The 14,587-nt window shown below is 41.4% G+C and overlaps 2 protein-coding genes across 24 annotated transcripts in view; one reads left to right on the top strand and one right to left on the bottom strand.

The window, feature by feature from the left end:
• Positions 1 to 523: 523 nt before the first annotated feature.
• Positions 524 to 8,433, bottom strand: CycY (cyclin Y). 2 transcript variants are annotated; one of them, XM_086973811.1, is made up of 2 exons: positions 8,288 to 8,433; positions 524 to 6,572 (listed from the first exon to the last, which is right to left on the bottom strand). In XM_086973811.1, the coding sequence occupies exon 2, from the start codon at positions 5,354 to 5,356 to the stop codon at positions 4,241 to 4,243; it is 1,116 nt and encodes a 371-aa protein (XP_086829937.1). In that variant the 5' UTR covers positions 5,357 to 6,572; positions 8,288 to 8,433; the 3' UTR covers positions 524 to 4,240. The 2 variants fall into 2 exon arrangements, with proteins under 2 accessions (XP_086829937.1, XP_022665795.1); XM_022810060.2 differs by lacking the exon at positions 8,288 to 8,433 and adding an exon at positions 6,795 to 7,053.
• A 70-nt stretch (positions 8,434 to 8,503) lies between these two features.
• Positions 8,504 to 14,587, top strand: part of LOC111253010 (uncharacterized) — a 25,052-nt gene continuing 18,968 nt past the window's right edge. For 2 of the 22 annotated variants that reach the window (XM_086973815.1, XM_086973827.1), the window contains exons 1-5: positions 9,092 to 10,636; positions 10,862 to 11,366; positions 11,519 to 11,700; positions 12,686 to 12,789; positions 13,467 to 13,568. In XM_086973815.1, the coding sequence (XP_086829941.1) occupies positions 11,673 to 11,700; positions 12,686 to 12,789; positions 13,467 to 13,568 (234 nt within the window). In that variant the 5' untranslated portion in view covers positions 9,092 to 10,636; positions 10,862 to 11,366; positions 11,519 to 11,672. The other 20 variants (XR_015316239.1, XR_015316240.1, XM_086973825.1 and 17 more) reach the window with 19 other exon arrangements.

The raw sequence follows: 14,587 nt of genomic DNA, 5'->3' as shown, positions 1-14,587 counted from the left end.
TATGACAACACAAAAGGAATGGGTGGACGATAGCATATAAATTTATAATCGGCTTTAATTATAATCAAATTGCTAGCAACCATTCATCACCTATAAGAACGTCATTAAATAAGCAGCACCACCACTAATTGTCTATTAATATAATATCGATCCATCTGCTCCGCTTAATTGTATTATACATAGAGTACACCTCCGTCACAGATTTGGCAATGTATGGAAAGATTATCTTACTTCTTCGCGTTATTTTAAACCGACATAATCCATTATATCGTATGCTTCAAAAGCATGGTTGTCATAATCTCCTGCCCCCGTTGCACCGCCGTCCCCGAAACTACCTACCCATGCATATACACACGTACACACACGCAAACAGAGACAAAAATCAAGTCATCTAATTGCGTCGTCAATGCGCATGCCTTTCTCGTTAATGTAGACTTTGGCTAGTACTTTCCGCGACGCTGTCTGGTTAGTCCCACGGACGACGACGATAGTCGTCGTAGATATGTCAAAGAAAACATCTATATACAGTCACAGCGATAGAAAGTGAAGCTAGCAGTAGCGGGTGGCCCCCGACCGTCTGCACGGCGATAATTTTTATTGAAAGGTATGACAAAAAAGACCTGAGTGAGCCGTAACCCATACGGCAGTAAGCCAAGCACACGCAAGCGAACACGAAACGCCATCACAAAGTTAATGGCGGGGCATATTTTATATTTCAAGTACGTGTATATATACCTACATGGACTTTGTAAACTTGAAAATTACATGTCTAGTGTTTACATGTCTAGAGCGAAAAGAAGCTATGTACAAGCGTACACTAAGTGTCTAAAGGGCTTGGCGTTAAAAATTTTGCATTTTATTTTCGTGTAAATTGAACGCACGGGATTATAACTTAACAATGTAATGCAACAGACTCAATTCTCAACAATCATCGATGTAACATAGCCGTTAAATCAGCAGTACAAACAAATTTACATCTTGTGTCTTACAAAAATGTGTCATTTAATGCAAGAAACAACCTAAACTTTATCTTTGCACTTCTTGCCGCCTATAAGCATTCCTACAAAATTACAGAGCACAAGAATGAATGACCGCGAAATTATTCCAACAGCGACAGTAGAAAATATCAATACCCTTTACTACGCATGTCACCTAACGAAATTTGCCAGCGGAGGATTTCTATAAACAATAATGCTACTGTTGAAATACGAGTGAAGTAATCTAGTTCATTTTTAGGTGATATTATTCGTACATACGCACAGGTGTATATTGCGTCGCGCATGTTTCTTTAAATGGCCCGTGCTTTTTTACAGTACAACTGTCAAAAACGGCAAAGGTAGGCATCTAGTTATGTGAAGATCAAAAACTGCCAACTAAACTAATCCCCTGTCCATACGGTGTAATGTGTGATTAACAATAGAATGTGGGAATAAATAAAAATATCGGCCAGTTTGTTTCACTCTTATTTTTCGAGAGATAAGTTCTGAGTTTGCTGCCCCCGATGCTATAGGAACAAATTGCTATCATAATATAGCAGTCAATTTGTGATAGTTAAACTGAAAAAGAAAACAGAAAACAATTTAAAGCTAACATTTCATCCTTTTTTAAGGTTTACTTAACAATATTGAATACTGTAAAGGGCTTGAAAAACTCGATAAGTTATCTCACCTATTATCCACAGTCCGACAAAGCTTTGTCGGACTTCGTAGTGTTCAATGCGCTCAAAAAAATCGATGTATGACTGTAACAGAATTGCAATTGGTCGGAAAGCTACAGGACGGCAATTATTTCTTTGATTGCAACTAAGTAACAACAACAATCGTTAAAGAAATGTGTTTTTCTTCTACTTTCATTTTTCATGTATCTCGTTTTATCCGTTTTTCCAAAATATTTACTTGCTGAGGTGATTATGAATTACTGTAAGACCGCAATTAGCGTGTGAAGAAGATCAGACAACTTAAGTGTCGTAGAGCATTGAGCGGTGGTTGTAACAGCGTGTCATTCTAGGGTTTCATATCATTCCCATGACACCGCCATCTCACAAACACATTTATTAGTATCATTATCATCACCGTTATTCTTAAGATTATTATTATGAAATAAATTTTTTATTCCGTAGTTATATTCTTCCTATCTCAACCTCTTTTCTAACTCAATGTACGTCCTCTTTGTCTGCAAACTTGCTTTGTTTTCATTAATAAAGATTGTTTCGTTACGGCTTAACAGTATTCAATTTGCTAATCACGCACATGAGGTCTGCTAAATAAGTATAGGTTAAAATTAGGTTATATAATTATTATAATTCATTGATTTTATTCTACGACATAGATTACCATCATACTAAATGTCTTAGTTGCGTACTTATTCTTTGTGTCCCGATCAACCTGTCAATATAATCAATCATTCAATCAATTGCCCATCCACCAATCAACCAGTTTATGACTCATGCGTTAGCCATTACGAAATTACAATAAAGATTTATACCTTCCCGCACCGAATTCCTATCTGAATTTTACCCATATCTATTCATTTACGATTCCTGATTATTTTTTCCTTAACAATAAATCCATCTCTGTCACTCGAAATCTTCACACAAGCATCACCATCAGCCATCATCAACCATTTAAATATTGTACTATAATAATAATAATAATAATTATTATTATTACTATTTTTCTGTTTTCTTCCTTTTATATTTAGTATTGGTACTAGTACAATCGTTATCGGCCACAGTAGTAAAGACGATATGCTTGCTCTTCCCAATTAATGAAGCGTCATCCATGGATGAACATCTTTATCACAAGTATTCGGGAGATGTTGTGTGTGTTCGATGATAGTGAAAGATAAACTTTTGCGCATTTTTTTTCCGCCTATTGCAGGTACCAGCGGTATTAGTGGTAGTTGATGTGGCGCGGCTAAGAAATGTGCACCGCTCATCTGTCAGTCAACAGCTTGCACTGACGATGAGTACGTGATTCGACCTGAATCTTGGCCTGACTGTCACCTATTGTGCACGACTATTCCTATTTGAGCAAACATGTCTGCATACCTGTATTGCCTGGAAGCGTGTGCATGTACCCATGTTGTTACGTTCCAGCAAATTTTACCAATACATTACATTATTACCAATAGCCTCTATCAGTATCGCCATTTTCTCGTTGTAACGGCCTTCATTCCTTGATAGATTTTATTAACTTCCACCTTGAAGATAATTTCTGCTGAGGGCAAATGTTGTGATTTAATTTAATCACTGACTCGTCACGCAAAGACGTGGCGTGCTGCAGCTTCACGAGTCGACCGAGCATCCATTATTAACGCTCTAATTAGGCAAGAACAAACTGGCTAGCTTGTATGCTCCACTAGACAGTTTGAACTATTGTAGACTAAAATCTTATTGGTGGCAGGGATTATTTCTTTTCATTGTTATCATCATGATTATCATCGCCATCGTCATCACCATCATCGCCATGGCATATTCCATTCGATCCGAGGGGATGAACGACGCAGTACCGAAGTAGGACGGAACGGCAAATTTCATTATGGATGGACCTCACGTAGCAAACATGTGTTTCATACCGATGCTACCTCGTGTTTCTCCCCGTGTTGAATCGATATTGAACACCTGCATTGCGTTGAGATATTTCTGACGATGTCCTTAAGCTGTGAAGACCTGACCAGATAATACGAAGAACTACGATTCGCTGTAGTAGCATTGATTTCTGATCTGTTTTGCGGTGACATTGACTGGCTAGCTTGATCAGCTCTATCCGTGTATCTCTTGGACCTAATACCAGAGACATCAAATGGTGTTCATAAGCCTGGCCTTTCAAATTTGAGGGCGAGCTATTATATCGCATACAATGAATACAAACCATGATTGTAACAGTAGTTGTCGTTATCGCTACTCACTATCAAAAGAAGTCCTTTGCAAACTACATAAAGCTCCGACTAGCTGTCCCATTGAGTTTTTGAGCTCCGATTTGACCGTCGGTCGTGCCTGTTGTTGTTTATAGTTGTTGGCGATGATGGTTACGTATAATAATAAGGTACATTCACATATATAGGCCTCGTTGCAAGTCGAATAATTATGACATCCATGTACAGTGAATATATATATTCATATGCATTGATGAAAGGTCTGACTACAAGACTATTCACTACGGCAACCGGGTGCAATAGCGCTGGCCTTGCATATGATGGTCGTTTAAAAAAAACGCAGAGATCGTGGTGTCTGATACAGTTATGAGAGGATAACTGTTGATCGGCGGGGAACAGCGTTCGTCGCGCTTGACACGTTATCGAGACTCGTCCACCGACGGCCGTTGGCGACACTCTCGTTGAGTACACGATCTTCAAGAAGGCGTGACATCGCTTCGAGTCGCTGTGCCCGTGACCGGCTAAGGGGTTCGGCAGGAAATGCCAATCCGTTCTGTTCGGCGAGCGACCTCAATTCGAAGTAGTACTTTGCATACACGCTCGACGGTACGTTGATATTGAAGTCGATGAGCTCCAGCAAACGCCGTTCGAGGTTGTTCATATCTTCAACGCGAGTCTCCTTCAGTATGAGGCAGTAATCGACGTTCCACACTGCTTGGTCATCCCAGACCTTGGACGCAAGCAGAATTGCGCCAAGTAACATTCTTCGCCAGCTTACTGGAACCATGTCCGTCTCGGCGTACGTCAGTAACCGTTCAAGGTAAACCAGCGTGACAATGGCACATTCTGCGCTCAGAAGTGCCGCATTAAATAGAGACCGCATGAAGCGGTAGATCGTTCGATGGTCCGGTTCAGCGCGCAACGTGCATGACTCTTCCTTAGTTAGGGGGTACCGACTCTCGTCGAAGATGTCAACCAGCCGATCTGATCTCCGATTGTGAATATGGTAAAATATGGCTAACGTTACGCACTTGAGCGTGTGTTTGAGGTTTGGCTGTGATAACGTTGAATCATCGAGGTAGATTGTGGAGCAGGAGTTCGCTTTCTTGAGCCGAGGACTCGCCGAAGCTGCGGAGATTGCTGCGTTTGGTGAAACGGCGTGCGATAAATAAACTTCACTTCGGTGGCGGGTTTGTCTTGTTGCCTGATTATTCATATCACTCTGTGAGCGTTGCATGAAGATGGCACCTTTTGTCGGGTCTGTTGATGGATCCGTGTCGTCATCACATAGTTCTCGTTCGGATATATGCTGTAAACTGACAGACGCAGAGGCGCTCTTACGAGCACTTGAGTCATCCTGCGCGCTAACACGTTTCGACTCGCCACCACCGTCGGCCGAATTTCGATAATCTTTTTTACCGGAACGTCGTCGGGTTCCCGGCGAATTCGGTGCCGAACAACATGATAATTGACCTCCCATGGTATGCGCGGCGGCCACAGCAGTTGCAGCAGCAGCACCAGCGCGCGATAAATATCAAAAAGTAATCTGAAGAGAACGTATATGTACAGACAATGAACGAGAATTGCAATATATGCATTCACTGAAACCTCGAAGCATCTAGCTGGTCAATTTCATTTGTTCTAGTTGTTGCTGTTGTTGTTAGTGCCACCTGTTGTCAACGTGCTGACGTGTCGAAACGCTAATGGTGCAGATGTTGAAATGGAAGAAGAGATCTCCTTTTGCCTCTTTGCTGCGTATGCAGTAACACCGTTACCTCTATCAGGCGATGATGGTGGTGGTACGAGTTGTCTTTGGTTATTGTTGATCACCACAGTGGCTGCAACGGTTTTACCGTTTTCGATTGATTCCTTGGGTAACACGATCATACATTTTTTTAAATAAAGGTGGCGCAAATTAGCCTATGTGCCCAAGTAACACTTGCAGTAGCACCCGCAGTAATCCCGCGCCGAACTGCGAACTCCTAATAAAACCCCATCTCCCTTCTCATCTGCGCGGCGCAGCCTAGTCCCCCCCTGGGTAATTGTCTAACAGTGTTTGCCGGCGGCAACAGCAGCACCACCAACAGAAATGGTGTGCACTTCGCGTGCTGCAGTTTAGAGTGGTATTTCGCGTTGCACTCAATATCAATAGGCAACCCACGCGCTGTGTTTGGCCCACCTTTTCTCCTGCTCTGGGCCAGCAGCAGAGCACCGCGATAGGACGTGGTCGCGATGCCCTTTCGTGCTGCGGCTGTCGCTATTACAGAATCAGCGACAGTTAACGATAATCAACAGCCCAATCGGAACCAACGAAAGGAGACTAACTGCACCGCATCTAGGAACCCGTTCGCTCGCTTGCTAATCATCGTCGTTATTTCGGTCCACACACACGATGTCGTTGGTGCTGCTGTACTACTGTTAGTACTACTTTCCATTGGCAGCATCACCCAACAAAAAGAAGGCCGACAAGCTTCGGAAACATTATAGCACCATATTGAGAAATACCCGGCAACTTTCTATAGCCACAGTCCTCCGTGGGAGGAGAGACAATTGTTTAACGATACAACTGCCATCACTGCAATCATGAACAGTTCCGAGGATGAATGGTCGGCTTCAAATTTGACCACTCATATTCATATGCAACTATCAGGGGGTGAACATGATGACGATACGGTGTTGTTGATTCACAGCGTAATCTGAAAGCGCACATAGAGTTCACTCGTTGCGTTCTATTGTCGACGATAGACTATTTCTAGTTGTTCTATCTTAACCCGCAGCGTACATACAGTTACATTTAGCAGTGTTGGTAAACGGTCTATAGGATGAATATGACTCTTGTTCTTATCCAATTCATTTCTTCACATAATCAGTGGAGTAAAAATACACCCAAGAACCGATTTACGCCGGTGTTCACAAACCTTCTTTAGCACATTTATTGTTAATCCGCGTAGATGTTAATCGCTTCATCGCGATAATACTGCAGACGATGAAAACCGAATTCGGTATAGTTACTATCGTACACACTGCACTCACGTCACATCTGCATTGAGCACATTGGCGGCGGCAGCGGCGGCACCAGCAGCAGCGGCTAGGACCAAACTGCTTTCGCACAGACAGACACTACAATCAATAAACATATATATTGCAACGCCTCACACTGCTTTCTACTACTACTACTACTACTACTACTACTACGGACACTAGATACAGAACCAAACACATATGCAGGAGTCGTCTTCCACAACCAAGCCAGAGACTGCAGCAGCGAATCGGCCGAATTCGTCAATCACAACACCAAATACCGGTCGACCGCATTAGCAGACGACGCCAAACATGAGACACAAACGTCCTACCCATTCACATACCCTAGACATGTGTGCATAGGACATTGTGCCGGCCGCATCCGTCGATCTAGTTACAGCAGCAGCTATGAAAGCGACGAGAATCACATTGACAAATCTCGCAGACGATATCCGATGTTTTGGCAAATATACTAAGGAAGTGAATGGATACAGGGTGTCGATATGTGCTAAACCAAACGAGTTGCTTGCGAGCAAAAGATAAATCAACCAGAAGAAGCTGCTTTATAGTGAATCGGGAAATTGGATCGAGAGGCCGTTTTCACATGCTCAAACCAATCATCTATTCGAACTACGTGCGCCGAGAACTTCATACACCATATCGGTCCTGTACTGTTGACAACGCATCGGTTCCGAATGTTAACGCCAACTCGCGCGACAACGCACGATATGAGATGATCTCTAGTGCGACCGTAGTATTATGGAGCTTAATAAAAAATAGTTAGAATAATTTTAATCTTCACAAGGATGCTTTTAGGTTATTGTCAGTTGATTACAGGCTTCACCGGGCCAGCCATTTCACAGACCTTGCGCTTCTTCATTAAATTCTACGAGTATATCACAATTCATAACTGTCTTGACGAACGTACTGCGATTGTTTGTCTAACTGATTGATAAACGTGTTTTTTTTTTGTTTAAAGCACTAGCCGGCATACGTTAGCCTTTTTTATAAATAAGTATGATTATTAAAAACAGGTATCACACCTTTATCGCCCAAATAGTAAGGAATACTTTAATAGTACCTTTTCCTTTTTTTCCTTTTTTTTTTTTTATATATTTATACCGTGGGCACAAGTTAAGAATACTTCGAAGTCTACGGACCTCATTTTGAATATCATTCATGAATGAATGTATTACTATAGCACCAAATACAAGTTCACTTCGCCGTATATACATATGTGAACTGTAGTAATGACGCACAAATACAGAGACAAATGCGATTATTCAAATAACACTTCGTCCTTCTAAAGCGATAGAAACGCATAGGGTGGTTAAGACAAGCCTTACATTCATCCGTGAGAGCCGTTAAGCTCTCAACTAGTAATCCTTACCGATATTTTAGGCACAGAAGGGTGATCGCTGTTGGCAGTCGCATAATTATACCCAATATTGTCGAGCCGTTTGCGTCGTTTTTCCCTTGGTCGAAGCAGCGAAGCAGAACTTTGTCCTTGGTTGCTGGGACTGCGCCTGCTGATGCTGACGCGCGCGCACCTCGATATCTTCTGTAACCGTCAAGTTCATAAATGCTAGTTTCTCTGCCATGTCCCTCTACACTTTATCACGAGTCTCTTAGTCATGAGTGTTGGCCGACCACGTCATATATATTTGTGTTGTTTCGGATGGTTCTTTGACATGTTTGTTGAACCACTTGTAAACGGTAGTTATGTGTTTAAGGGACGTGAGATGTGAGACACAAAAGCGGTTTCATTTGCAAGAGTTTGCGACCATACAACAAACTAACCCTACAACGATGTAGTACGGTACTGAGGGTGGTTTACACAAACCAAGACTTCGTATTTACTGCTAGAATTATTATTCTATTACTACATTATTTCATTTCTGGATGGCAATCAATATCGCATGCGCAGTTTCCAGAGCGTCTTTCACCTCTGCAGTGTGAAATACATCCGTTTTAAAAAAAAGTACTGGACAACTGTAGTTTCTAGTATTTGTAACCAGAAGCATAATTGATTATACGGTAATGTAAGTTGTACAGTCAAACTATCCGGTAAAACGACCTAGCCAGAATAGTGCAATTTCCCAACCTTCGAAATGTAATATCGCGACCGCGCGTGTGCGGGCTTGTCTAGCTTACATATCGTATCGAGGGTTCCGTTTTCAGTTTCAGAGTGAGTTGAAAAACTTTGGCGGCAACTATTTTCATTGTCGAAGGAATACCTCTTTCGTTATTGTCGTGTCTGCGCAGATAGCTGCCTAATGTTCTGTGTGCAACGTGAACAACGCGAAAAAATAAATGGTCGCGCTTGTTCACTCGCCTTTTATTTCCTGCGACTTTAGGAAGCGTTTAACTTAGCGCTTGCATTTTTTGTGACTGTAATTATTTCACTTGTGACATTTAGCTATAAGGCAAAAAAGGATCTACGAATAAATAAATCACCTGACGAGTAACTGATCGTAGCAGCAGTTAGCTATTATAACAGGTTTGTGACTGATGATCAGTATGTCCCATTCTCCCATATACTACTTGTACGTTTCAGTGCTCGCTGTACTTCCAATAGCCCGATTACAAAAAACACGCTTTTTTTACTAAAGTAGAAGACTTTTATCAATGCTGGGATTTTCTATTACATCACCATGTTTTCACACATAATCGTATAGTGTGTGTAAACTATTTGATTATAGTTGATGTTGTCGTGTCCGACCACGAACGAGGCATTAAAGATAATACTGCACTTGAGGAAACGATAATCGACATTATATTTGCTATTTAGAGTGTTTATATACTTTTCTTGCTAACACCATTTAACGCAATGAGTTGTACACATAAAATTCATACTAATGTAGTATTTTTAAGTCAATAACAACGGAACGGATGATAATTTTTGTTGAAATTACCACACCGTTTGCTTTTTGGCGTATTTGGCTTTTCATCGTACAACCAACGAGTGTTATTCAGTCAATAACAATGTGAAGTAAGAAAACCAATGGCGAGTGGCCGGCGGCAGCGGTTGCTGACCGTGTTTCCACTTAGCGACTTCACACTTTTTTGTTACACACATTTAGGCTGAAATACGAATCTAACGATAATAAATCCTTCGACTCTTAACGTCCTGTAATTATTGCATCCCGTGGAACTACTGCAGCTATCTGATTGTCCAGTTGTACCAACCGGGTGCTAACATTATATCCGTTGTCGTTGTGGGTTTGTTCATTTCACCAGTTATGAAAGTGGAGCATTTGTTCTATTTGGTTAGATTTACTAGTCTTTTATTCACTGATCGGCTTGATTGCATCCAATGTTCGGAGGTATTTTTATACAGCAATAAACGTTTCTGCAAAGGAATCTATGAGGGATAACATGTCTGAAGATCGAAAATGTATATACAGTGTGATATTACCATAAACTACGTAACGGTTACATATAACACTCCAGGTCATAATCGTCTAATGCATGTCCCTTGCCCCTTGAACACCACAAGACAGTATGTATGATTAATCTGTTCGCCCTCTTTCTCACCGCCGTTGCGTCTCTTAGGAAACCTTCGTTTATGTGAAAAGCAAGTGAGCGAGCAAACGAGGGACTGGGGTTACTTGAATTTGTGTTCAGGCTGTCGATGGCTGGCCCAAATGTTGTCCAGCAGCAGCGACAAAGCCTGACTACACCTTTTCAATTGTTTACGACGAATACATTGCCTTTTACCCTGAGAATAACCTGCGTGGTTAGTAGTAGGTATAGTATTACTGGGACAAGTCGTCATTTAATCATTAGCGTGTAACGTTTTCTAGTGCTTCTTTTCTTACAATAGCGGTACTCCAGTGCTTCAATGATGGGTTATCAAAAACCAGGTTTTGGCGGGTTTTACTATAGGTCTAAATATAAACACTAACACTTCCCGGAGACTTTCCTGCGTGTCTTACCCTACAACGTCAATTTTTGGTTGCAGGATATCATTAGTTCCGCCTTATCTTGAATATAATACGCGTATTTCGCCCAACCATTGCTAGGTGTATTAGTAGTTCCACGTCTTCAGCTAGATGACCGTGAGCGGCTTTTGTCATCGAAATTCGTATTGGCTAAAGACGACGAGCAGCTGATGAAATATAGTGACAAAGATCTCATGAATTTCATTTAAAAACTGTGTGTCGAGGGAGGGCACTTCTCAGGCTTGTGTAAGTGGGTGACATGGACGCTAAATTATGCAACGTGTTATAGTGTCTGCGTTTGTGCAATTGATGACGATACTGGATGGGTCTACAAGATTGATCTCGGCACATAAGCTCAACTAATATTAAACAATGTTCGTTACACAAGCCTCGATGGCCATACTTTGTGGAATTGCAACGAGCCCTTGGCGACGCGTCGTTCCAGGTGCCGTTCATAGCGTCGACTTTTCAGAAATCGACAAATACGGAGTTCACATTTACCAGATTACTCTCAAAAAAGAACAGGTTCGTTGAACAAAATCGTCAATTACGATATTATCATAGATAGTATACTGAAATATCGGAGAAAAGTATATTGGCACAGCATTTTGTTTGTCTTGACACAGCTTGCAGCGGTACCGAATTTGGTAAAAGATTATTTGATACAATTTTCTTAGGAGAAACACGAAGCTTGCACAAGGAAGGACGTGGCTAAATTTCTTAATTTGTCCAAATCAGAAAGTGTAATGGTGAAAGAGGTTGAGTTGTCAATGTCAGTCCGTGATAAAAGGGCATAATCACTTCTCGTCTACACATCCGCAGTGCGCCTCTATGCGTTCTTCTGATCGTTATCAGAGAGGTAAGCTATACAGATGTTAGCGATTGTTTTGAAATAATATTACTTTTGCCACTGGTTTTACGTGAATTAGCTTCACTTCAATAGTATTTATCGATGGTGATGGTGATGGTGATGTTGATGCAGTGAATCCCAAATTGACTCCACTTTGGATTCTTTTGTTTATAACAACCGTGTTTATCAAGCTAAAAGGCAACCATTTCAGCTACGTATACGAAAAGATAAGCTTTATTATACCTATTAAAAAAAAATTACTCTTCATTGAAAACAATTGAATCCAATCTAGTCTTATTGTAGTGGAATTCGTATTTGCGAACCTGGGATAGATCCCACTTTTAATGTAACAACAATGTCCTTAAATGTTCTGTAGCTGATTATTGTTAGACTGATAAATCGAAAACTTCGGATTTGAAAGCCAGTAATCCAATCCAGGATTCGCAATTAGGCTAGGCAAATCTCTATTTCACTCACAATTTTATTGAATGTAAAAATATGTACGTCCTTTACTATATACGTATCAGTTGTACGTGTATATAGTTTCCTGTATTAATTGTGCATTTATTTATTGGCACATAATTATGAAATTATTATACTATTAGGGTCAGTAGCTTCTCCATGATTCCTTAGACTCAGACACAGAATTGTGTTTCGCCGATTTCTTAACAACAAGCAATTTCTTAAAAGATGCGCGTTATCAAGTAAGACGCTGCGCGGTATCCGACTTAAAGGCTATTATTATTCAAAGTGAACGACGAATACGAGAAGGATTGGTATCGGCCAATAATTGCTCTGCCTTTCTATGCCAGTCTCGTAGATATGCGCAATGAAGAAAAACTAATTATCGGCGGCGAAATAATACAAATCGTAAGAGAGATACTGTTTCGACATGGATCGACAAGAAACAAAGTACTTTAAAGGTTATGTCATTACGTATTTTGTTCTATCTCGTAGACACGCCTAATGTAACGTCCGTGAACATGGTCCGCAGGTTTCCTATTCACCTGCGTCGCTTCAAATGTAGACGGCCTGATACTTCAACATTTTGCCTTTAATATTCACAAACTATCTGAAATAAGCTGCAAGATTTCAATGGTGAGCCCGTAAGCTTCCTTTGTAACATCTTCAAAACTTATCTGCATGGAGGCATACTTTGGAATTTTTTACTTCATAAACGGAATCGGAGTTTCATGAACTGAATTTAATAAAATACTATCTGTATTAGTTTGTAGGACAGTTTTTGGGATATTGGACGTTTCCGGGAATGTGACTCGACAGTTTCTGTGCTATCTTCTGTAGGCTATGCTAGAAGAACTGTACGAACCTGGTCAAAGCAGGCGGTCGAACTTGCCACATAGTTCCTATGCCAGTAGACATGATTTCACATTATGGGGGGTAGGCATAGTCTGATCAGATGGAAAGGTCGTTATATCCATTTCTATGCTGAGATGTTGGCCTAGTAGTTCGACATTGACTTTATGTAGTAAGGTGAACCCTTTAATGTAAGCAGGAGTAAAATGAATCCTCTAATGTAAGTAGGCCAATTACGTTCAAATCTCATCTCAATCGGCCACAACGCGTAGATTACCCCAAAGGAGTCCATATCCAATCAAATTTAATTACTATATCAAAAGGTATCAAAAGTTTTATCAAAAGCTTGGCTGAGGCTCTAATGGTGGCAATGCTCTGAATAGAATAACATCGTGCGTAGATCTGAAAGTGTTTTTTCAGATTACTGATATATGCAAAATAAAGATTTTCATGCGTTTAAGGCAAGCGTACACTTCCCTGGTCTACTATGCACATTGCATATTGCAAATGTTGAGGTGTCATTTCATTTGGGGCTTCGCTGCACAAAAATGGACGCGTTACAGGTTGGAGAACACACATTCTGATAGAAAAGGCTCCCGAAACTGCCAACAAAGAGAGTGTTTTTGCACGTGAAGGGACTTGAGTGTAAAGCTTGAAAGACATTACTAATATACCTACGGAAAAGTAGAGCAGTATTCTACTGTGTATTGCCCTATTTTGATGTAAAGTCGACTTTTGTTGCGATGGGTTATGTTGTTCTAAAGATTTAGAAAAACAAATACCATGCCGATTTCACTCTAGTTTCCAATAGCATTAACACATTTCATGAGGTTTAACCAAAACTTCAGTTTTGAAGTTCTGGTTAAACCTCTTTTGCTCACAATACACATGAGGTTCTTTAAAGGTCTGGAAGGTCAAATTAAACATTTGGGACATCTCGCACGAATCTTCTGTGGCCTTCTTAGATTACCACCGAATTCATTCGCCATATTTCGTATATAATAAATTAGAAGCAACTTAAGACTGAATAGAATTAATTATGAACGAGGGCGTAGCGCGTGTGTGTGCGCGTATGTGCGAGTGCGGATGCGCGTTTGTGAAGTGCGGATGCGCGTGTGTGCGAGTGCGGATGCGCGTTTGCGCGAGTGCGGATGCGCGGTTGCGCGAGTGCGGATGCGCGTTTGTGCGAGTGTGGATGCGCGTTTGTGCGAGTGTGGATGCGCGTTTGTGCGAGTGTGGATGCGCGTTTGTGCGAGTGTGGATGCGCGTTTGTGCGAGTGTGCGTATATGAGTGCGCGAGTGTGCGTATATGAGTGCGCGAGTGTGCGTATATGAGTGCGCGAGTGTGCGTATATGAGTGCACGAGCGTGCGTATATGAGTGCGCGAGTGTGCGTTTATCAGTGCGCGAGTCCGCGAGTAGGCGTGTATGAGTGCGCGAGTCCGGGAGTGGTCATGTATCAGTGCGCGAGTGTGCGTGTTTGCGTGTATGAATGAGTGTGCGTGTTTGCGTGTATGAATGAGTGTGCGTGTTTGCGTGTATGAATGAGTGTGCGTGTTTGCGTGTATGAATGAGTGTGCGTG

This window comes from Varroa destructor, unplaced genomic scaffold (assembly GCF_002443255.2).
Source record: "Varroa destructor unplaced genomic scaffold, Vdes_3.0 BEIS01000006.1, whole genome shotgun sequence".
Classification (NCBI taxonomy): Eukaryota; Metazoa; Arthropoda; class Arachnida; order Mesostigmata; family Varroidae; genus Varroa; species Varroa destructor.
The sequence above is the reverse complement of the archived record's forward strand: the minus strand, read 5'-3'. Positions and strand labels throughout refer to the sequence as shown.

What these genes read in the sequence shown, in the direction of transcription:
- CycY (XM_086973811.1), bottom strand. Translation starts at nt 5,356, where the DNA reads ATGGGAGGTCAATTATCATGTTGTTCGGCACCGAATTCGCCGGGAACC.